This window comes from Thunnus maccoyii, chromosome 10, assembly GCF_910596095.1.
Source record: "Thunnus maccoyii chromosome 10, fThuMac1.1, whole genome shotgun sequence".
Lineage (NCBI taxonomy): Eukaryota > Metazoa > Chordata > Actinopteri > Scombriformes > Scombridae > Thunnus > Thunnus maccoyii.
Window position 1 is genome coordinate 20,956,365 of NC_056542.1, and position 22,236 is coordinate 20,978,600.

Below are 22,236 nucleotides of genomic sequence, written 5' to 3' on the forward strand. Positions count from 1 at the left end.
TAAAGCTCTTAATATGTATGTTTTTTAAAATATTGACAGTGTCCTTCCTGTGGTTGCACTACTGTATGTGAATGCTAATGTTATGTTTAAAAAAACCTGGTAGATTATGGTATATCATGACTTTGACTCTAACTGAATATAGATTTTCAGCACTGTCCTATCATTTATATTCTGAAAACTCAGGGACATGAATATTATCATTTACCCTAAAAAAAACTCTGCTTAAATGTTTGAATAGATTGAGATCTCGATTGAACATCAAGACTTTGAGACCAGGAGAAATTCAATTCTAAAATGAGTAAAAATGTAGTGTAATGTCAGCGTAACTCTTACCAAGTTAAGACGACTGTGAAGATGTTATTAATTCTGCCCACAGATCAAAATACTTGCCAGGAGAAGCAACTTCCTGTAGAACTTAAAGTGTCAATTTGTGTTCTGGATGTTTGTTTTGCTTTTTTTTTTTTTAAAAAATGCTCATTTAAAACGAGATACATGATGGACCACAGCGCTGATGAACATTAAATAACAACTGTTAATTCTGTTATATACTGCAGCTATAAAACCTGAAAAGAAATAATTTCAAATAAATCTCTGTAATGGAATAAGAAGGTGCACAGTCTGATTTCCATTTCAGCATTATTTTATTTCATTGTTTTTTTCCTCCTATTTGACAAGATGGCTGATTTAGCCCAGAAGACAAAATAAAAACCAGTGTTTACTATTATGAGTTCTGTACAATTTACCAGTGATATACACCAGTATAGCTTACAATATACCAACATGAGCAGATTTACGCAACAACAAAGAGATAAAATAGATTGTTTTGTTTGCTTGTTTTTTCTTTTATATTTGTATCCCTATAACACCCAAGGATTTGATAGTTTCATTGCTGGCTAAACATGGAAATCAAATCTGGGTAAAATAGGGTTAAACAAATCAGATTTTTTTTTTGGTGCTGTGCAAATATGCTCTTCTCCATACCAGTATATCATGCTATACTGGTACAGTCACCAGTACATGTCATATAGCAGTACGTCATACTCCATGTGGGGTCAGTATTAACAAAGACACAAGTGTTCTGCTGCATTTTCAGTTCAGTGTTTTGTGTCTGCAAGACAAGACGAGTTCCAGTCATGTGGCTCCACATTTCGTGTGTGTGTGTGTGTGTGTGTGTGTGTGTTTGTTTCCCTGGGGACTGTTGTCAGGGGTGACACCAGGCCAGGGACATCTTTAAAGTGTTACACCTGACAGAAACTGGGACTCAAAGCACAAAAAGGTTCAAGTCGTGTGGTTCGTCTGTGTTCCCGGGGAAATCACTTTGTGACACCAGTGGGTGAGGGGACAGTTACAGGTGTGACACCAGTCTCACATGAGGAACAAACTGGACGATACTGCAGGCGAGGAGAGAGAAAGAGTGACCAGAACCTGCCCAAGAAGATGATGATGTCTGCTCCTCCTCTTCCTCTAGGATGAGCAGAAAGTACGCAGCCACTCGGACTGAACCATCAATAGCCACCTTCTGTCTTTATTTTTCTTCGCTGCTCGTCAAGAGTCAATGCTGGGATCGAATATCTGCTTGTGTTCCATGTTACAAACAGTTTTCAGTATAGAGGAAGAAGACCGTGAGCTGCGAAAAAAACAAAAAAAACAAAACATGGAGCCAGCCGATAAAAAGGGTAGACTAAGATAGAGTGCGAGTAGGGAGTTTCCTGTCTGTTGTGTTTACCCAGACACGGTTGGATTCTTCACATTTTGGAGTCTTTAAAAACCTGCTCTGATCAGAGCTGAGGAAGACTGCAGGAAAAGAGGAGGAGTAGTTAGAACGAAAGGAGAGGAAGGTGACAGCAAAAAGAGAGGAGAAAAGGAGAGAGGAGAGGTGAGATAGTCCGCAAGTTTTAATCCGCTCTTCTCGTCTCTTCTTCCGTCTCCTCCTCTGCGATATTCTGAGTCTATAAATAAAACCTGGTGAGACAGAGGGAAGACGGGAACGGATGGAAGAGAGAGAAAAGGAGGAGTAACGGAGGGTGAGAGGCCGCCTTTATTGTAAATTTTCTTGAAGCATCCGCCTACAACCGCAGAAGCTGAATGGTTTTATCTGCTCACTGATGCATGGCAACGTGGAGGTATTTCAAACTGAGGAAGGAGTTTCACATCCAGGGAACCAAATCTCATGATGTCAACCAACGCACTGACATGGCTGCTGGCTCATCTTCAGTCCTCTCCCTCTGGATTCTGCTTATATGGGTGCTGTGAAGGTTCGTACAGATATGTTGCAGATCAAACGGAGTCCAATCAGCTTCTGATGGCTTTTCTTAAAAGTTGTATTCCGCTCAATTACAGGCCAATGTCAGCAAATCCAGACCTACTGTAACCACTCATTATTATATTCCAGTCCAAAGAGAGTGAAGCTGCCAAGTCCCTGATTCAGGAATAGTTTTTGCTCTGTTCTTAGTACTAAGAAAGTCACAGTGGTGGAGAGTTTAATCCCAAATGAACTGATTACCTCGGCGTACACAGGATTCAACAACTAATGATTCTTCACAGACTTGTTGTCAAAATATCAGACACCACTGTTTTCTCCTTTTGTTGTAAAGCTGTCGGCTCCATCAACTCTCACGTGTCAGGAGTAACGGCTGACGTCACTAATCCAGGAGTCTTTAGTTCTCCACTAACAGTAACCACATTGAGTCCATGTGTCAAATAACAGACCGGCTCAGCTGATGTGTGGCTAGTGCGGGCGGGAGTGGGCCATCATCTTGAGCCGAGATTGGTCAATGACGTCCAGCAGATTCTTGGCATCGACGGCGAGAGCGTGAGCCGCTGTCAGCATCTGCTTCTTATAGTCCTGCTGAAGACTAGAGCACAAAACACGCAACATTACTTACACAACAGATTCTTACTCATGAGCAGATGAATAGAACATTAAAACTACAGTGTGCAGAATTGCAGTAGCATTTAGATTAAGTCTCTGTGGCAGACAGCTATGCACAGTCTTCATCAGAATAATGAGAAAGATGCTATAATCCATCATTCTAGTTAGTGGCTTTAATTTATGCAGTCATTGTGTATTGAGCTCTGAGCACTCAACAATGTACCTGAATGCCTCCTCTGTAGTCATTTGCTGTTGCTGCTGATCTGCTAAACGTGCTGCTAATGCTACGCTTTCTGTCTAGACATAGGGTAAGAGTGTCCATTCATGATTCAAAGCTTTGTTTTCGCTGTCTACTTGGCAGCTGGTGTTTAGTTGGCAGAGCCGTGAAGCTCTGCCCTGCCCCTGCACAGAGCGGAGCGGCTCATTGATTGCTGGTTTATTCAAAGTTTATTAATATTAAATGTTATCATGTGTCCAAACTGCACCAAATTCGACACCGCGCTCCCTTGGGTCACCAGGCAAACACCTGTGTGTGGAGACGACCGGATGAACGGTTCAAGAGATACGCGAAGGACACACATAGCGACAATGAATCCTTCTTTTAGTAGAGAGATATTTCTCAGTCTGTTACCAAATTTATTAGCATCCCTTAATGGAATAATAATGTATCCTGTGAATAAGAACAAAGACAGTAGGTGTCTTTTACATGCATGTTGTGTGATGTCTTCAAAGATGAGTCAGTGAAATTAAACCATTTATAGTATATTGTGATGTTGTTAGTATGTGTACCCACCTGGTCATCACATATTGTTGGGCTAACTTCATCTTTCCAATCAGTTCTGCCAAATCAGAGTTCAAAAGCTTTTGTGCCATCTCGATCTGTGAAAAAACCCCAAAACAACAGAGCATAAAATACTGAGCTGACAGAATAAAACACACAACACAAGATAGATTATAAACACGGATGACGCGTATGTGAGTATAAGTATTTGATTAGTGAGAGTGTGTTTTTACCTCTCTGTGTGTACTGGCTGGAAGTTGCGGTAGAGTCTCATCTACTGTGGCCAATAACGTCCTCAATGCCAGACCCACATCCTGAAAACACACACACACACACACACACACACACGTTATTTCTCAGAACAGGAGGAGTTAAATTAAATATTAAAAAATATATTACAAGGTGTTTCAAAAAATATTCTGTATGTAAACTTAAAAAACACATGAAAAAGTGATTTAGAAAACATCAGTAACCATTCATTAGAATTCAGATTATATTTCCTACAATATAGAACAGGAGAAATAAACAACTTGGTTACCTTGACCATGGGAACGTATTCCTCTGGGGGAGCTGGTTGAATCTTGCTCGACATCTCGATCACAGCTTTGACCAACCCCGTCACGTTCTCGTACACCTTGTCATTAGATCGATCCAGATTGGCGGTGGGAGGCGGGCTTATCTCTTGGGGCTGCAGCTGAACGACGAAAGGACAAAAAGCAATGAGTGGCAGGTTTTAATGTGTGAACAAAGACCTGCAGAGCTGAGTGGGGAACGACACAGAAGACAAGTTGATGAAAATGTGGATGAAAACAATTAACTTCCTACTAACACAGTTGCCTGTAAACATCCAGCACAATTATAGAGACGTACAAGAATCATGTCTGTGTTTAACTAAGGATCATTTGTCACTTTGCACATCTGGTGGTGGTAGAGAGTGGGATGATTTCCACTTAGACAACACTACTTTTAAAATAGTTTTCAGACGAAAAAGACTGCCAGAGAACAGTAACCTCGCAAAGAAAAAACTGTGTGAAAGAGTAAATTAATAAATAAGTGATGGATGAATGAATGGATATGTGAGGAGGTTATCTAGATCTATGACATGCTCCGGCCGTCAGTAGACAGACGTTTTTGAACATAGTTCTATATTCTGACCACTAGATGGCGGTAACACACTGCCACCACCACATATTTATATTAATCATGATAATTTAATTCAAAACTTACAAGGCACGACTCTCACCTTGAAACAGACTAATGACTAATTCTGTCTGTGTTTTCAACATCTTGTCTGAACACTCTGCTCTGCGTCTGGCTCATTGACCTCACCTGACTCGATTGTCTTTGTACTTCCACTTGCTTTCTTCGAATCCATCTGTGCTGCTAAATGAACTTTGCAGTACTATAAAATGTTATTGTTTGTACATACTTTTCTTCCTCTCAATCCCACTGTTCCCACCCCTCGTTCCAGTAATAAACTACATTTTCACGATCAGTCACAGACTGTTAAATCTAAAGAAAATAAAACAAAAATATATCACAAAACACACTTATTCTTCCCCAAGAATGCAGAGGAATGTGTTTGACATGGAATAGAGAATAGAGGTTGCTAGTTTTTCACTCTAGCACAGAAAACTGAATAATAAGTGCGTAATTAGTTCAAAAACTCTTCTAGTTTGATTTAAGCAAATTAATTCTGCAGGATTTCCAGTGTGATCGACGGTGTAATATTGTTAGTGTAAGAAAATAAACAAAACCATTTTAGATTTGAGTGTTAGCTTTAGGAGGAAAAATAACACAATTGAATCAAGAAACTAGACTGATATCTATACAACAAAGAGATCTGCAGGGATGAAATATGAAATGCGTTGATATGCTCACAGAATTTCTTTACACTGCTAAATTACAGAAGAAAGAAGAGCGCAAAATGAATCAAAGTGTGATTAACTATGAGACAAGACGCACAGTAAACACACACAGACAGTGTGCTGCTTACCCGCCAGGGCTAGGGTCAACAGTAAGGCAGAGTGCAGGAGGAGGAGGAGGAGGAGGAGGAGGAGGAGGGGAGGGAGAGAGGGAGCAGCCAAACGAAAAGAGGAAAAAAGGAAAATATTAATGCTCTAAGCATTCAAAAACATGCAATGTGTATATGTGGTAAATGTTGTGTGTGTACATGTGTAAAGCTGTTCTTATGGGTGGCATTTATTTCTATATATTCATAAGTGTGTGTTTTTATATCTGTATGCATATACTGGTATGTGAGCAGATGTTATTTTTTGGGGGTTTGTGTGTCACTGTGTGTGTGTGTGTGTAAGTACCTTCACACCGTCGTTGTAACTGTCCCCGGTGTTTAGACAGGCCAGACTGCCCACTTGGCTCTGGGCCCCAGGTCTGGGGGGTTTCTTTGGGGGGGCTGCATGCTCTGCAGGACACAACATGTGAAAGTGAGCATGATTTCTCCTTACAGTTTTACAGTCTCATACAAAATTCTCTCAACAGTTCATTTTAAGAGTCTGCACACTGTGGTAGCTCACATCAACGTGAGCATCGGGCTGCAAAAAAATCAGTCTTTAAATGTCTTGTTTTGTCTGACCAATGGTCCAAAACCCAAAGATTCAATTGAAAATGATATAAAACAGAAGCTGGAAAGCAAATATTTGGCATTTTTGCACGATAAAACAACTGAAAGTTATTATTAAAATTGTTGCCAATTAATTTTCTACAGATTGATCAAAGAGACTAATTGTTTCAATTCTACATCAGTCAATTAAATAATCAAAACATGAGGAAAAATGATTTTGAGTACAAAGAAAACATTAAGATCCTGATGTAAAAACATGTTATCTGACGGTCAAACTCTCTCCTCTCTGCAAAGCTATTTTAAGCTTCATGTTTTTCTATTTTCTCTGCACTCGGCTGTTTGCAGGGTTGGTATATTTACGCTTCAAGCACACAACCTATTGAGCCTGACATGCAGTCTGGGTCCATATAAACAGAGGTTGGTTTGCTCGCTAGCAGGCCAATAAGCTGCAGAGTTCACGATCAGATCTGTCATATTGTGGCAACAGACTGTTCACTCTGCAGGCAGACACTGACACGCACACACTGACACTGTATCTGCTGTGCAACAGACAGAAACAGTCGCAGAGGGAGAATCAGTGTCTGTGTACAAAGAGTGAACAGAGTTATGTATGACATATGTTTGGAGATTAAGGGACAGAAAGAGAAAAAAAGAATACAACAGTAGTGGTCATGTGACTGTAATTCAAGGGTTACAGGCCTGTCTATTACCTGGTTTGCCAACGGGCTGGTATATGTGCTGGTTTCCTGTCTGCACAAACAAACACAACAACAAAACATTGGGTTAGCAAGTGCTCACACATAATCAGAAGCTTGACAGGAAATTAAAACTTTGCAGGCAAAAAAAACCCAGCTGGCTCTAAAAAAAAAAAAAAAAAAAAAAAAAAAAATGTAGGGAATCCAATTTAATTTTCTTGTCACACGACACAGAGTTTCAGTTTGTTCTTGTAAAATCCGGCGAGTTCACAGCCGTCTCCAGGCGAGAGGCTGTTTCTGTTTTTCAGTGGTGTGTGGTCTACTTCTGTGTTAACAAAAATATTCTGTTTGGCTACAAAGGGATAACAAAAAAAAAATTGGCATTTCCTTTGTTAGTGTTACCCTCTCAAAACCGGAAAAAAAAAACCCTGCTGCATGTATTTATAATTTGATGGTTGTGAAAATACAATGATGCCACAAACTCTCTAGTGCTGCCAGGCATGTTACATATTTACTTTGTTGCATTATTACTGAATCTTTGTTGTTCTCTCAGTGTGAGAAAACAGCACAGAGGGCTTAGGAAGCCTCGATGCCATCGGAGTATTGCGGTCTGACAACCACCAACACCCAAAAATACTCTACAACAGCATTTTACACACACACACACACACACACACACAGACAGACACACATACAAACGAGGGAGATTTTCCCACCACAAACCACAGCCATTCAATGGGAGGAGGACAAGCAGTGAGATGAATTACAGAGACAGAAATATCTGTCTTGCCCATGGCAACTTCAGACTGCTACAACAACTTCTGCTGCAACAACATCAACATAAAACTTGATGTTCAGTTGTTGAGATTCCAACTCTGGGATTTAGTCATAACTACTTCATTTTGTTCCAGGATAACGATACCTTAATATCAGGAAAGCCTTCAAGATGAAGTTAACTTTCAACACAACCGGTGCTTAAAAGATGTTCAAGTTGTTACACGCAGATTATGAGCATTATGTTTTACTGCAAATTATTTCACGCTTACATCACAGCAAGTTTTTAAAAAATGATGAAGTTAGCTCCCTCCAGTGATTAGTCACAAATGTGAAAGCCAAGAAAATGTTTCTTCTCTCACAGACATAAAAACTTTAACATGTTCACAAAGATGGATGTGACAAGGGCTGCAGCTAACGTTTATTTGCATTATCATTTAGTCTGATGATTATTTTCTAGATTTTTCAGAAAATGGGAACAAAATAATAATAAATGTTCCCCTTTATTTATTTACTTTTTTAAAAAATTGCAGATTCAGTCCAAAAGCCAAAGCTATTTGTAGTTTTCTACAACATAATACAAAGGAAGCAACAAACTATTACAACTGAGAAGCAGGAACAGGGGAACATTAAGAATTTTTAGCTTCAAAAAGAAGTTAAACTATTACGTCACCAATTATCGATTGCAAAAATAGTTGCTACTCGTTTCAAACTCTAAATGTAACACTTTGACGTTTAGTGAAAGTTAATCTGGATCTTTAATCAACAACCTTTATTGTGTGAACATGTTGGAAATAATATCCTGTTTAAGTGTGTAAGACAAATACCTCTGGCTGCAACTACTACTTTAAGATACTTTAAGATTTCTCCTCCGATGTGGCTTTTCACACTCTGAATGTTTTAACAGTGTTTTCTCGGTGTGTAATTACAGATGAACAGATTTAGGTAGAGCCTGGTAAACTATAGACTACCTCACAGTGGGGACAGAGAGAGAAGTAAACATGGCTGTTTTGTTTTCTTATTCTATTAATAACCGGTGATACTATGGGAATCCATTGACCCCTCATTGCTGACCCCGCTCCCAACGGGTCACTTCCTGTCCCTGGATCAATCCCCTCGGCTCTAATCAAAACATACACACACTGCAGCCAAAGGGTCCAACCAGAATGTGAACTTCCGTCAACGTTTTCTTTATCTGACATCCTCCTCTCTTAAAAACACAAACAGTTCAGAAAAACAACTTTCGTCTATTTCAAGATGCTCATGCTGAGTGGGAGGAAGGGGATCATGATTTTGACAGTGAAAATCAGAGAGGGGCTGAGTGAAGTACAGTTATTTCAGCCTGGTCTGGTCTGAGTGACACCTTAGACCCCAACTAACAGTGAGATGAATGGAGACAGAATATAGCTGCAGTAAAAAAGAAAGAAAGCTTACTGGTGGCTGGAGTCCACTCTCTTCTCTGTCCAGACTCCCTCTAGAACTTCTGGTGTCTGGTTTCTAAACACACACACATAAATAAAAAATTACATTAAAAAAATGCCAAAAATTACCTCCATATATCAACATTAAAAAAAACAAACATTCAGTGCTGGTTTCATGTCACTTAACAGGCAATTAGAGATTCACTGATACGAGGTTCTATATTTAAATACTAGTTGTGATTTACCCCCCCCTCAAAAAAAGTAAGTCACATTGCTTTTCTGTTTGTGATTTCACAAAGGACTTTTGGTACTGGGTCTGTATTCCTGGAAAATGCTCGGAGACAAATATCCTTTTATGGCAAGCTGTCGGCTCGATATCCCATGCTTTGTTTTCAGACTGTTGCAAACTCAATCATTTCAAACTGTGGGTTAATTCAAGATGTTTAGACTCAAACGATCCTTTATTATCAGTAATACATGACAATAAGTACCCTGTTATTAGTAAATGAGTTACAGTTTATAATGTGTTCTGTCTGTTAACTAATTCACCAAAGTTAAATCCAAAGTCTTAACAATGATTCAGCGAATGAAGAAATGTATGATTCAATCACGGCAGCGCACAAAAACATCACAGTATGTATCCAAACATGGTTTTCCTGCCTGAGACTTCCAATAAAAGCAGGAACACGCTGTACAACAAAACAAACTTTTTACAACTTCGGCACAACTTTTCAGATTGACAGTTAATCCCCCCAAATTTTGATGCCCCACAAAAGAAACCCTACAAACGAAGAATAAAACCACACACCCACCACCACATTTACACATACAACGAACCATCCCACCCCACAATCATGCTCCCAGCAGACCCTCTTGCCTACCAGTTTTCCGAGACAGGACTTGAAGACCAGCATTGCCATTGAGTTCATCTAAGTTGTCTGATGAATTGAGTTGTTTGAGGTGTTGTGTCTGCTCTTGCTATCTGGTTCTGATCTTATTGTATCTCTCACTAGAGCTCTGTCTGCCTCTTTGACTGTTTCTTCCTGTCGGTCTGTCTAGCCTGTATCCTTGTCCGTGCCAGCAGTTTCATCAAGAAAAAGAATTCAGATTCAACTCAAGCTTCCTGCCTCCAGCACACTTATATCTGACTCTGACGCACGGAGGGTAGGGAAGGAGAGGAGGAGAGGGAGGAGGAGGAGGAGGAGGAGGAGGAGGGATGGAGCAGTCACTGTGCGAGCATGTCTATCTTTCTTTCCCAAACACTTCTCCTTTTCTCCACCTCTCTCTCGCCCCTCCCTGAAGTGACAGTGTTATAAAAACCAGCTAAGCTACGACACACACTTTTATATGTAAGTGCCTGTGCACCGCCCCTCCATACACACACACACACACACACACACACACACACGCACGCCTCCCCAGATTTTCAGTAATCTTGTGTGTTGTCAGTTAGTGGTTGTGGGTCAAAGACAGACTGTTGACTGGGCTGTCAGATTCTCTAAGCCTATCATTAGCCTGGAATTCACACAGGCCACACCTGCGTACAAACTCTCTCTTTCTCTCTCTCACACACACACACACACACACTCACACACACACACACACTCACACACACACACACACACACAAACACACAATAAGCAAAAACCCCAGACAGCTCCTTCAATCAATGTTCACAGAAATATGCATCCTACGTGAAATGTTCTTCCCTCTTCTCTCATTTCTTTATGTCTGAAGGTCTTCCCATAAAAAGTAACATTTCTCACACTCGAGCTGTGAACCAGCTACAAACCTTGTTTTCATATATCTTTGTTTATGTATGTGTGAGTGACAAGCAGTGATGGCAAGTAGGTCTTGCAGTCATTACGAATATACTGTAGAATAACTAACAACCAGTTAGCACTCCAAAGCTAATATATACAGGAGAGATTGCAAGAAATTTCTATCTTCATGCAGATAATTCTCAACATAAAAAGTAAGGATCAGGAAGTGGAAAATTATTTTTTTTTTTTTGGAAGAAATCATGCATATCAATTTTTTTAATTCATGTTTTTTTTTTTTTCTCCAGAAGATCAGTGACTATGGAGTTGGCCACACAAATGCATTTTCTTTGGTGCAACAAGTGATATGAATGTTTACATCACAACACATGTTGGCATTACATGTCATGTTCATTTTAAACAGTCACACAGGAGTCAATGTGTTGAAAATCACATATCTTACTGTATTTGTAAAGTCGATGCCCTTGCTAACAGTGCGACCAAATGTGGTTAATCCCTGGTTACAAATTATTGAGTTGCTAAGCAACAAGAATTTAATGCCCCAATTTAAGAGGAATTTGAGCTGGTGAAAGCAGAGAGAAAATACTGCAAGTATTGTGCATAACAGTTCTTTAAGAGTAGCTCGCTGAGGAAACTGATCAAATGAAAAATAAAACTGCTCATTTGAAAAACTGAGATAATAGTAACATTTTCCACCCTGTCCTAAGCTTTCAAAAATGTGATTCTTATTTGATCCAAGAAAATCCTTCTTTTACTTTTACTCATCCTTGAAATTCAGAGCAGGTCACTGTGACACTGGCCCTTCAAAAGGTTTAGGATTTAATGCAACTGCAGCAGGATTAAACCAAGCTTTCAAATTTTGAGTTTCCTTTACAATTGTGCTTCACAAATCTCCACAGGACTAATATCACAAACATGATCCTAACTAACCATGACTTAAGTGATTTTAGATATATTTAAGCTTACACGTCTCATTTATTATTATTTTTTCCATTTATTACACTTCTATGTGTGTTTGTCCTTGATAAGGGTGTGATAAATATCAGAGTCCATTGATAAATTGACGACATGCATCATGGAACTGGAAAAAAAAACAAAAAAAAACACAACTGACATGTCAAAGATGGCGTATAAGCAACACAGCTTTTTCTTGCATGTAACAATAACACATTGCACCATGCACAACAAGATCACACACAAAAAGCTGTTTGTTCATGTTCTACTTTTCTACTGTGAACTGTTCCTGGTTATACAGAGACTGTTTGTGAGGTTCTGGCTCATTTAAAGATGAAAATGGTCTTAAATTTTATTTGAAGTGGTAAAAAATACAAATGGTTATATTTAACTTGCAGAAATATGTCAGCAAAACTTTGTTCACCTCTGAGATAGAAATACCCCAAAATACAGAAGCAATATCAAGCCTCTAACAGAGTATAGTATAGTAGGCAAGTATAGTCTGTCAAGCCAAATTGTAAGTTAAATGTACTGTTATGTTTTTAGCACTGAGTATGTATTAACTTTATGTGTGAGTGTCTTTTCCTATGTGTGTGCTGTGTGTGTTACCAGCAGCCTTTCCTCCTGCTCCAGCCACCTCTGATCCTCCTCCATCTGCTGTTGTTGTATCATCAGCTGTTCCTCCATGAACAGGCACTGCTGGCCTACACACTGCTGCATGTCTACAGCCCTGTCCTACACACACACATACACACAAACACAAACACAAACACAAACAGAAATACAAACGTGCAACAAAAGACAAGGCATAGCGACAAACATGCACACCGACACAGGACCACATGCACAGTCACAGACGCATGAGAAACATGCATGCACGCACACAAACAGAGGACATGGAGACAGACAGACACATACACCAAACTGATGAGAGGCTGAGCGATGGTGGACACACACACTGAAAATAACGGGTGTTGATGGACTGTTGATGTGTACCAGACATCAATGCTTCATCAGCTAGGATCAAAAAGTTCACTCTTAACTTTTAAATACATGTGTGGACTAAACTTGTAATGCAGAAAGTACTTTTTTCATTCATTATAACTTCTGTTTACAATACTTGAACTGTACGAATAGGAATGATAAGTCTGTTAAGGTTGCCAGGCAACCAATGCAATTTTAGCACCATGTATGTGTTTCAGTTGACAATCCTATCATAACTTACCTGTGCATGTTAGTGTGTGTTTGTGTGTACAGGGGCAACATTAGTCTCCTACCTCCATTGCTGAGCCCCACAGTGCCATGTCCTGTCCGTGTGGCTGGGGAAGGTGCTGTACATGCGAGTGTGTGTGGACGTGGTGGCGGGGGTGCGTGTGGGCGTGGTGTGTGTCCAGCATTGCCGCCGGCGGGGGGTACAGGGCGCTCGGCACCGAGGGGAGCGTGTGAGGGCCGGGGTATCCAGCCATCTGACGCAGAGAGGGAGGGAGGACAAAGAGAGAGAGAAAAAAACACAATGTTAGACTGATATTCTCATTGTTTTGATAACTGCAACATTAATTGCTGCAGCCTGTAAATTACACGTACATTTGTATTAGATTATATCAGAATTTGATAGACATAACAGTAGCAGAAGAAAACATTGGTTGTGTTCAGTCTGTAGAAGTTGTCTACATACCTGGTAGTGTCCGGGATGCTGGGGACTGGGGTAAAATCCTTCACTCGAACGAGGACTTGGATAACCTGGTCTACTAGGCTGCAGACAGAGAAAGAGACAGAGAGGGAACGAAAGAGAGACGATGGACAGAGAAGAGGAGAAGGGTGGAAAAAGACACAGAGTGAAAACAACAATAAAGTTACGATGCTTCTTCGTCTTTTTCCCCAAACTAAATGTTGGAAGACAGGACACCGGAACATTCAGACAGACAATCAACACACAAACCTCAAGGAGCTGTTTGTGTGGCTGTGTTAGCCGTCAATCAAAACAGGGAACACCCACTGGGCTGCAAGTCCAGCAAGCTGTTAGTTGAACTGGCGCTAGTATCCCTATGTTACAGACATTAATATCCATGGATAATAAAGCAACGACTATCGACCATTAGGATTACTGGTTAGATCATGTGATGCAGGTTAGGGCTGCACGTTCACCAAGGACCTCTCATTCAAGCAATGGCCTTTTCATATTAAAAGAAAAAGGAGGCACTGCTGCCAACAAGGCTGAAAGATGTTTGAAATATTTCCAATTATCAAGACAAATGACGGTTTTAATACTGTGTAATGCAAGCTTCTGCTGTGTGCTGCTGGCTAAAAGTAGAGAAAAGTGAGCCTGATACTTGATTTTATTACTTCATATTCTTTTCTCTTCATTTGCTGAGTACCTGTAACTAAAAACAGAGAGGTACTTGGTGAACCCACAGCCTAGTTTCTTCTGTTGGTTTCTGGTGATTTGTTGAGATGAAGCTGTTGAAAGTTAATGAACTGTTTCCCCTCTGACACAGAGCTCATTTCCATCACAACGGTATTGTACCATCTACCTTCCACAGTCTCTCATAGTAGCTTTCTCTGGACCACACCTCCGACAGCAAGACGGACACAAAGAAACACAGGGAGGGAAACGGATGGCAAAAAGTATGAAGGGAGACAAGGAAGATGAAAAGGAAGAAAGGACAAAGAGAAGCAGACGAGACAAAGAAACTGAGGACGAGACAAAAAGGAGCTTCAAACTCTCAGACAGACAGAGAGGGAAATGTTCAGCGTCTTTGTGAACATGTCACACATGGAAGAACCCACGGTTCCTACACAAGAACAAAATTATATCTTACAAGCCCTTACACATTCACAACCCTGTGCTGGGGAGGTTTCCCTGGGAATACCCATGTTAAAAATATAAAGATAAACACAGGGACAACAGACAGGCGGACTGGAGGGTGAGGTTAATCAGACACGACTGTCGCACCAGGATAACTATCTGGAGACTTCAGGATGAATATTTAAAAGCAAGAACGAATGACCAAATAAATACATGAATAAAGCCACAATGTTATTGACAGGGACAAAGCACCAACTTTCCGTTTCAGTGCTGGCTGTGCCACTTATTACAGTATAGGCAAGACAAGTGATCGCAGCAGCAATTTAGACCTGCAGATGTGCCAAAGTGCGCCATCTTCTGGCAAGGAAATTAAGTGTGTACAAGTTTGACAATTGTGCCACCTGCAGGCCACGAGTATTACAGATGCCTTTTTTATTTCTTTGTTTGCAGGTTCTGCATAGGGGAGAGCTCAACCTTTTGAAAATAAATGTGCATATTTGTGGGTTTACTACAACCTTGTTCTTTGTATCTAGTGAAAATATATGGGTATGTTTTGTTAACAAAAATTTCTCAAGCCGCAGGTATGCAGGCAGAATAAGCTGCCTTAGACTAGCACATTTTTGTTGAGCCAAGTAAAGATAAAGATAAAACTTGTGTTGTAAGAGAAACTGTTTTCAAACATGGAACTTGACAAACCTTCCAAAAATAAATGCATTGTTGCCTTTACGTATTGAACATTATTTTTTCAGATACAAACAGATGTGTAATTTAACAACACAACAATTTCAGGCCAGCACATGTTGGACACATTGTAAGTGGGATTTTTTTTTTTTTTTTTTTTTTTTTTTAACTTAACCTGTCTGTGTGAGACACATACAGTATTCCTGTTCTTACCATATAGCCCCATGGTATAACTCCACGAAGAATTTTAGGAATGCTGAGTAGCACAGTGTTCCCAGCATTGAAAGTCATAATTCATAGTGTAAAAAGGGGCACGAGGGAGGTAGGGTGCTGCCACATGCCCACGGGGAAGACTGAACTTTCACCCCAAAAATGGGATCACCTACCAAAACAAGCTCACATGTAGCACTACTGTCGAGCAATCAACAGCTAAGTCAAGGTGACAGAGAGCCAGGAGTTCAGTATAAACAGGCTTTAGTAGAGGGAAACCTTTGTAGCTAACTTGTTATGTATTTATAGAAACTGCTTCAGTCCTAGGCTTCACACATTCCAATAAGCTTCAGTAGTAAATACACAATATATCAATGTGATACAGAATATATTATAGTATTAATTGCAATAAGCCTCACAGCATTATATTTAACTCTCCTGTAAAGTTACAGTAGTTAGTCAGAGCTCTTTGCTCTTGGACAGAGTTGATAACCAGAACTGGGGAGTGGAAAAAGCAGCATTAGGTCAGGCTTTGGGTTCCACCACCTAGTGTAAAAAAATGTTAACATCTGTTTTGAGCTCATCTCACTCATTAAATTACAGTGATGTTTAAAAGTCGACCACAAAATTCTTTCCTCAATTCTGTGAATATTTGCTTTTTCTGGCTTATCCGTAAAGTATAAGTTCCATGTGTGTTAGATGAGTCAGACTGTTTGCTCAGTGGAAGAAGGATTTTGCACAGGCATCCTGAACGAGCTAGAAATAGGGTGCAATAATCCGAGGACACATCAACACAATGCCTGACACAGACAAACCAGACAAAAACAACTACATTTAATCACGACAGAGGACAATCAGCAGCATGTCCTTTATAAGTAGAGCATGCTACCAGGATAAGCATAGACATACTGATGGCACAGTCAGTGTTGGCAAGCACTGTATCAAAATCACTCCACTCAGGTTATCATTAATGATTCATACGTTGGATTTGGTTTAGTCATAGGTGCCAAATATTAAAACCAAAAAATGTTGCAACATTCTTTTCTAAGCCTGTAACAGGTCATATTTCCCATCCTGAAAATAAATGTGAAGGTCTTCCCTCCCTTTTTTTTGGTAAAATTAGACTAATATGTTTCCTAAACTGAACCACAACTGGACATTTATATTGGATCTATTTCAAGTGGCTGACTAAACACTCTGCTAATTTTAACTTTGGTGAGTAAAGCCAGGGTTGTGAGTGCAGACTGGCCACTTGTGAAATGAGCACTAAACGTAAATCAAACTTTGGGACATTTCAAGGAAAAACCCACATATTTCTCTTGGCAAGCATGAATTTTTTCTGATATCGAAAACATCAATAATAAAAGTGTTAAAATAGGCAGATTTCTTTTCTGCCACTAAAATTCAAAACAAAGGTTTTTATGTTTGTTTGCTTTTGTTTTTCTTTTGCGTAAGAGGCCTGACTGACTTTATTTCCAGACTTTATCATGGCTTTTGCCAATTCACTGCTGAAATTTTTAGGTATGAATGCTCAGGTGAATTTTTGTAAGATTTCAAAATGCATTTTGGGAAATATATGAACTCACTAAAGAAGGTAAAAATATACAAAGTAGGTCGATGCTATGTGGGGAGAACGAAAAAGTAAATTACTAGACTTTGCATTGGACACAGATTTGTTGTTTTGTCTCATATACAAGATACAACAACAGAGTAACTGAATGTGGAATTTTCCTTTTAATCACCTCGAAGACTGATCAAAGGCTCTTCAGCAGTGAATGCTGCAACATTTTTATGATACAGATTTGTGAGTTTGTTAAGTGGTTATTATGCAATGATACACCACCTGCCTTCAATGGTGTGCACTGGAACAGGGAGGGCTGTTCAGTGCAGGGGATGGGTAAAGGCATGTGGGTAGTAACAGGGAGGCTGGGCCTTCGACTGGGTAGATGGGGGTTACTTGCGGACAGGGTAAAAGCAGAGGGTAGTGGGGGGACGAAGGGGGCCAGCGGGGGCCTCCCACATTGTGGCTGGAGGTCAGAGTCAGGTTGGGGTGGGGTACTGGGATTAGTTTGGCAGCCAGGGTGAAAGCTGGGCAACGGCAGGGATTTAAGATGAGAATTTGACTGAAGCTGGATGTTCTGAAGGTCGTGGAGACAAGCGTTTGACATGTTGTTGGACAGAGAGTTAAGGTTAGGACTAGATTGGGAAAGGAGTGTAGGGAAGTGCCTGTCATAGGAGTGGGATCTATTTGGCTTTGGCTGGGATGAACAGGGCAGGTGGCTGTTAGTAGGTGGATTTGTCTTGTGGGGCCAGCTGCCTTTGGGAAGACTGTCTGAATTTGTAAGAGGTGGAGAACAGAAGTCAGCGTGAGACGGTGGAGGCAATTCAGGATTCAACTTGGTGTGGTGCAGAGAGAAAGAGCGATTGCAGTAAGGGGTGTTTTGAAGAGGAGGTGACTGAAGCTGAGGATTTGGAGAGGAGGAAAAGTGATGGGAAAACATCAGAGATGATGAGGTGGGAGTGGGCAGGCGAGAGGAGGAGCAGGGAGATGAAGGATGAGGGTTTCCAAGGCAGAGGGAAAGCTGAGAGGCAAAGTGCTGGTTTTGATGGTAATGGTGGTGAGGAGAAGGAGCAGACAGACAATCCAGACTGAAGGTTGGCTGCAGGGAGGGACGACGGCTGGGCTGCAAACACAATAGAGAGACAAAGGTGGAGGAGGGACATATGGAAATAAAAGGTATCATGGAAGACAGAGGTGTAGTAGACAGGGGAAAGAGACAGGAATGTGCACAACTGAAACCAAAACCATACAGTTACTGTGATTCAGAAGAGCATGAAGTGTTTTTGAACCATCAGTGAACAGGCTGTAATTTCCCAGAAGAAGAATCATCAAATTCCTTGTTGTGAATGAAGTGGCACGAATGCACTAATGCATTCACTAAAGCTGGCAAGTTTTAGGCAAGGACAACTGCATCACTGAAGGCTTAAAAAAAACTAATCTCTCAAGACATATGGCTTTAGTTGTAACCAAAAGAAGCAGCTAACAGATGCTAACAGCAGGGGCATGAGGGCAGTAGGCGAGGATGAATTAGCCAGCAGCTGGGGCAACAAGCTGTGAGGTGGGATGGTTCTGGTAGAGTTGGGGGTGGGGATGGGGGTTTGTGGACTCACGAAGGGAACAATTTAAGAAGTAATGTTATATTTATCAAAGCAAATTATTTAGGAAATACACCTTGTTAACTCATTTAAATGGAGCAGTTTAGCAAAAATGTTATCAGTTTTGTGTGGAGGGGTCTGATAGTGGTCAGGAGCTTAATGAATTCATATTACTGAGACCCAGTAAGTTTCCATTGTTTTTTCTCCCCTGTAAACTGTAACAGAAACCTCCTCCTGCTCCCTATGGGGTGATGATGCAGAAAAAAACCCTACATAACAACTCGCTCCTGCAGAAATCCTGCATGTCAAAAAAGTCAAAATGGTCAAATGTGAGGAAAATTCGATTGATTTGCTACATAATTATTGTGTTCTTCAACTTCAAATTCAATATCTCACTGTGAATAGTGGTCAGTTAGAATCATGTGTAATGCAATAAAGAATATAAATCACTAACTCCATTTGAAAGCATATTAGATCACTGTCATCATATAATTAACTAAAGAGAACATGGGGTTTGCAGTGATCAGCATGTCTCGCTGCAAATAGCACAAACACAACAACACAGCAGATAATGCAGGTCATGAGGACAGACTTTTTATACCTGCTTTACTCACACAAACATACACACAGAGAGAATAGACAGACAGACAGAACCACCAATCCATGTGGTGGATTAGTGTCTTACTTTTGGTGGTGCTTCATCAGACCCTCCTGAATCCCATGAAACAGTGACCTGCCTCCTCATCTCCATCCTGTTCCTCTCTTTCTGCTGGACCTTCTCCTCCTCTAATATAGTGCTGGAAACAAGGAAGGAAAAAAACAGGATAATGTATCACAAAAAAGGTTTCTACTGCAATGTTGTTTTAAGTACTGGAAAGAGGCAAAAGAAAGATTTTAGGTAAAGACATGCAAATGTTTCAGTATGGCACTAGAAATAAACCTGTGGCAAGAAGCATGAATATTGTGGTACGGCATTGCCTGACATGTTGTTAGGCCAGGTACAAAGTGAACTGAAATGAACCAACCAAGTAAGTCTGAACAATCTTGGTGAATCTGATATTAGAGCAGGTGTGAAATCATCTACTGTGTCACTAGTCTTGAAAAATACCCCTTAACAACTGTCTTTTTTGCAAATGAGAAGCACATCAAAAGAAAGTAACAGTATTATATATATAACAGTATGATGCCATCTCCATCCTGCTCTACTCTTTTTGTCAGGTCTTGACGCCAACCTGAACCATTTTGATATAGAGAACATGGTTTTCCATTGAGTACTTTCAACTAACTTGACCACCTCATGTGTGCACAGGTAAAAAAAAACAAACATACACTCCCACACATGCACACATCCCACAGTACAGGTTTATACCAAGAACAATTGTTGTCTAAAAAGCAAACTGCCTGCAAAAGTTCTACCTACTGTTAGAAATATGAAGTCAACCACATAAATGCCTGCACAATCTCATGCATACAGAGCATTCTTCACACACTGTCTGTACAGAGTGTCGAAATCTGAACCACAACAGTCAAAAGGAAATTACAGCCAAAAATCAACTTTGTGATATAACATCTTATTGCTCAGTCTTTTACAAACATAACAGTCCATTCCATTTAAACAATTTGTCAAAGTAACCAAACCAAATTTTCCCTGCAGTTCTGTTAGGATGTTCAGCAGGAGCATCCAAAGACAACATTTAGTCATACTAATGTTACACTTCACTGTGAATTCACAGTAACTACTGATACTGCTATGACGTCAGGAATATTAGTTCCAGCAAGTAACCAGTAAATCTCTGAGAAATATTGCTTAAGAGCAGCTTGAATCATTTTGAGGTTTAGCAGGCTTCCACGCCCCTAACTCAGCGCTTTTAGGTCTAATGTAGCCAAGAGGAACACACTGTCTTTACTCACTACAATGACCCTTACTGACCTGTCCCCTGGTGAAACTTCTGCTAAACAAAACACAGATTCCCAGGAACGTGCTGGTGCTGAAGAGTTGATGGTTCCACGAAACAGAAAACAGAGTGGTTGAACAATCCAGCACACAGACTCTTTCTACCCTCCTCTCCTTGACAAGGGTGAGTGCTATTTCTAGTAACATCATTAGCCTCCTGTTTCTGTTGTTTCCTGCCGTCTGTGTGTATGTGTGTCCTTGCACCTGTCCACGTCAGTCCATTTCTATGCTACTCAGCCTAATAGTGGATTTAAAATAGGGAGGAAATAAAGATTATATTGTAATGGTTAGCTCAGTTTTGCTACACATTTTTTTATTTTTAGATTAATTTAGATTATTAAAATACACAAAAACTTTCATCAAAAGAACAAAAAACTAACCATATAACTGCTTGAGAAAGCATTTTTCTTTCATAAGTGATGTCTAAACATCGTGGCTGCATTCCAACTTTGTGTCCTTAACCTTTTTATTTAAAGTCTATTTAACAAGGCAGCCCGTAAGAAATTGATCCAAATGAATCCAGGCATGAATAAATCTGCGAACCGTGCCTCACAGTTTAACAGTAAATGACATCATGTATGAATACGTGTGATGACGACAACCTCAGCACCTGGCCACATCAACCCTAGCCATCTCCTCCCTCCCCTTCTTCACACCACCACCTGGAAAAACAAGGCCTATTGAGTTTATTTACTCAGGCTTGGCTAACTGCACAATCTTGGACTTTTCAGAAACGCCCTGCCTCACTCTCACGTAGTTCTCACCTGAGAGCTGCCCAATACAACCTCCACCGATGGCCGATGGACAACACCAATAAAGATATCTGGGCTCAAGAGCACTGAGATTTAAACCATATACCATGTGGCCTCTACTCTCAATCACACTTTGTTAAAGCTGTCACAGCGGCACATCCACACAATAATAATACCAATGTAGTTTTAAAGACTATATGAAGAGATATGTGTCAATAGGACAAATCTTGGTGGAATATTCATCACTGCTGAATGTTTTTTTTTTTAACTGACTTTGACTGAAACATGAAATTTTGAAATACAGATACAATTTTTGAAGTAATAGCTGAAGTAAATTTACAAAGGGCTTCAGAACAAAAGCAGACTACATTTAAAAGATGTCGCCTAAATACTGAAATTACATTATATTATCTTTACAGCATTATAAATCAAAGAGAGGCAAAGTAGCTCACAATTATGCAAAAAACACACCACGCATCCACCTTACTGAAGTGGACACAAAATCCCTTCCAGTTCAGCAAATCCCATTTCGTGGCTACCGTAATCTTGACCTTCAACATCCTTGTTTAGAAAAACATACAAAGAAAAAAGAAATCCATCTACCATTGAGCTTCAAAAACAACCATGAATGATATTTAGGATGTATATAAAAGGGCCGCTCCCAAACAGCTTTGGACAAAACGTATAGATATTGTTGCGCCCACTGGTTGAAGAGCGTTGGTACACACAGCCCCAGTTAGAGTTGTGAAAAAGAAGAATAAACTTTTTGCTGTATTATAGTCTGACACCACAACCTTACTTAAGGTCTTATGAGAAAA

At 40.2% G+C, this 22,236-nt stretch overlaps 1 protein-coding gene across 8 annotated transcripts in view; it reads right to left on the reverse strand.

Moving 5' to 3' along the window:
* Positions 1 to 622: 622 nt before the first annotated feature.
* Positions 623 to 22,236, reverse strand: part of LOC121904956 (focal adhesion kinase 1-like) — a 64,872-nt gene continuing 43,258 nt past the window's right edge. For 4 of the 8 annotated variants that reach the window (XM_042422796.1, XM_042422795.1, XM_042422792.1 and 1 more), the window contains 12 exons: positions 19,398 to 19,509; positions 13,535 to 13,612; positions 13,137 to 13,325; positions 12,469 to 12,594; positions 9,138 to 9,200; positions 6,945 to 6,984; positions 5,972 to 6,075; positions 5,650 to 5,658; positions 4,192 to 4,347; positions 3,887 to 3,967; positions 3,666 to 3,751; positions 623 to 2,855 (listed from right to left, as the gene is read on the reverse strand). In XM_042422796.1, coding sequence (XP_042278730.1) covers positions 2,729 to 2,855; positions 3,666 to 3,751; positions 3,887 to 3,967; positions 4,192 to 4,347; positions 5,650 to 5,658; positions 5,972 to 6,075; positions 6,945 to 6,984; positions 9,138 to 9,200; positions 12,469 to 12,594; positions 13,137 to 13,325; positions 13,535 to 13,612; positions 19,398 to 19,509 — 1,171 coding nt within the window. In that variant the 3' untranslated portion in view covers positions 623 to 2,728. The remainder of the gene's footprint in view (positions 2,856 to 3,665; positions 3,752 to 3,886; positions 3,968 to 4,191; positions 4,348 to 5,649; positions 5,659 to 5,971; positions 6,076 to 6,944; positions 6,985 to 9,137; positions 9,201 to 12,468; positions 12,595 to 13,136; positions 13,326 to 13,534; positions 13,613 to 19,397; positions 19,510 to 22,236) is intronic. The other 4 variants (XM_042422798.1, XM_042422797.1, XM_042422793.1 and 1 more) reach the window with 2 other exon arrangements.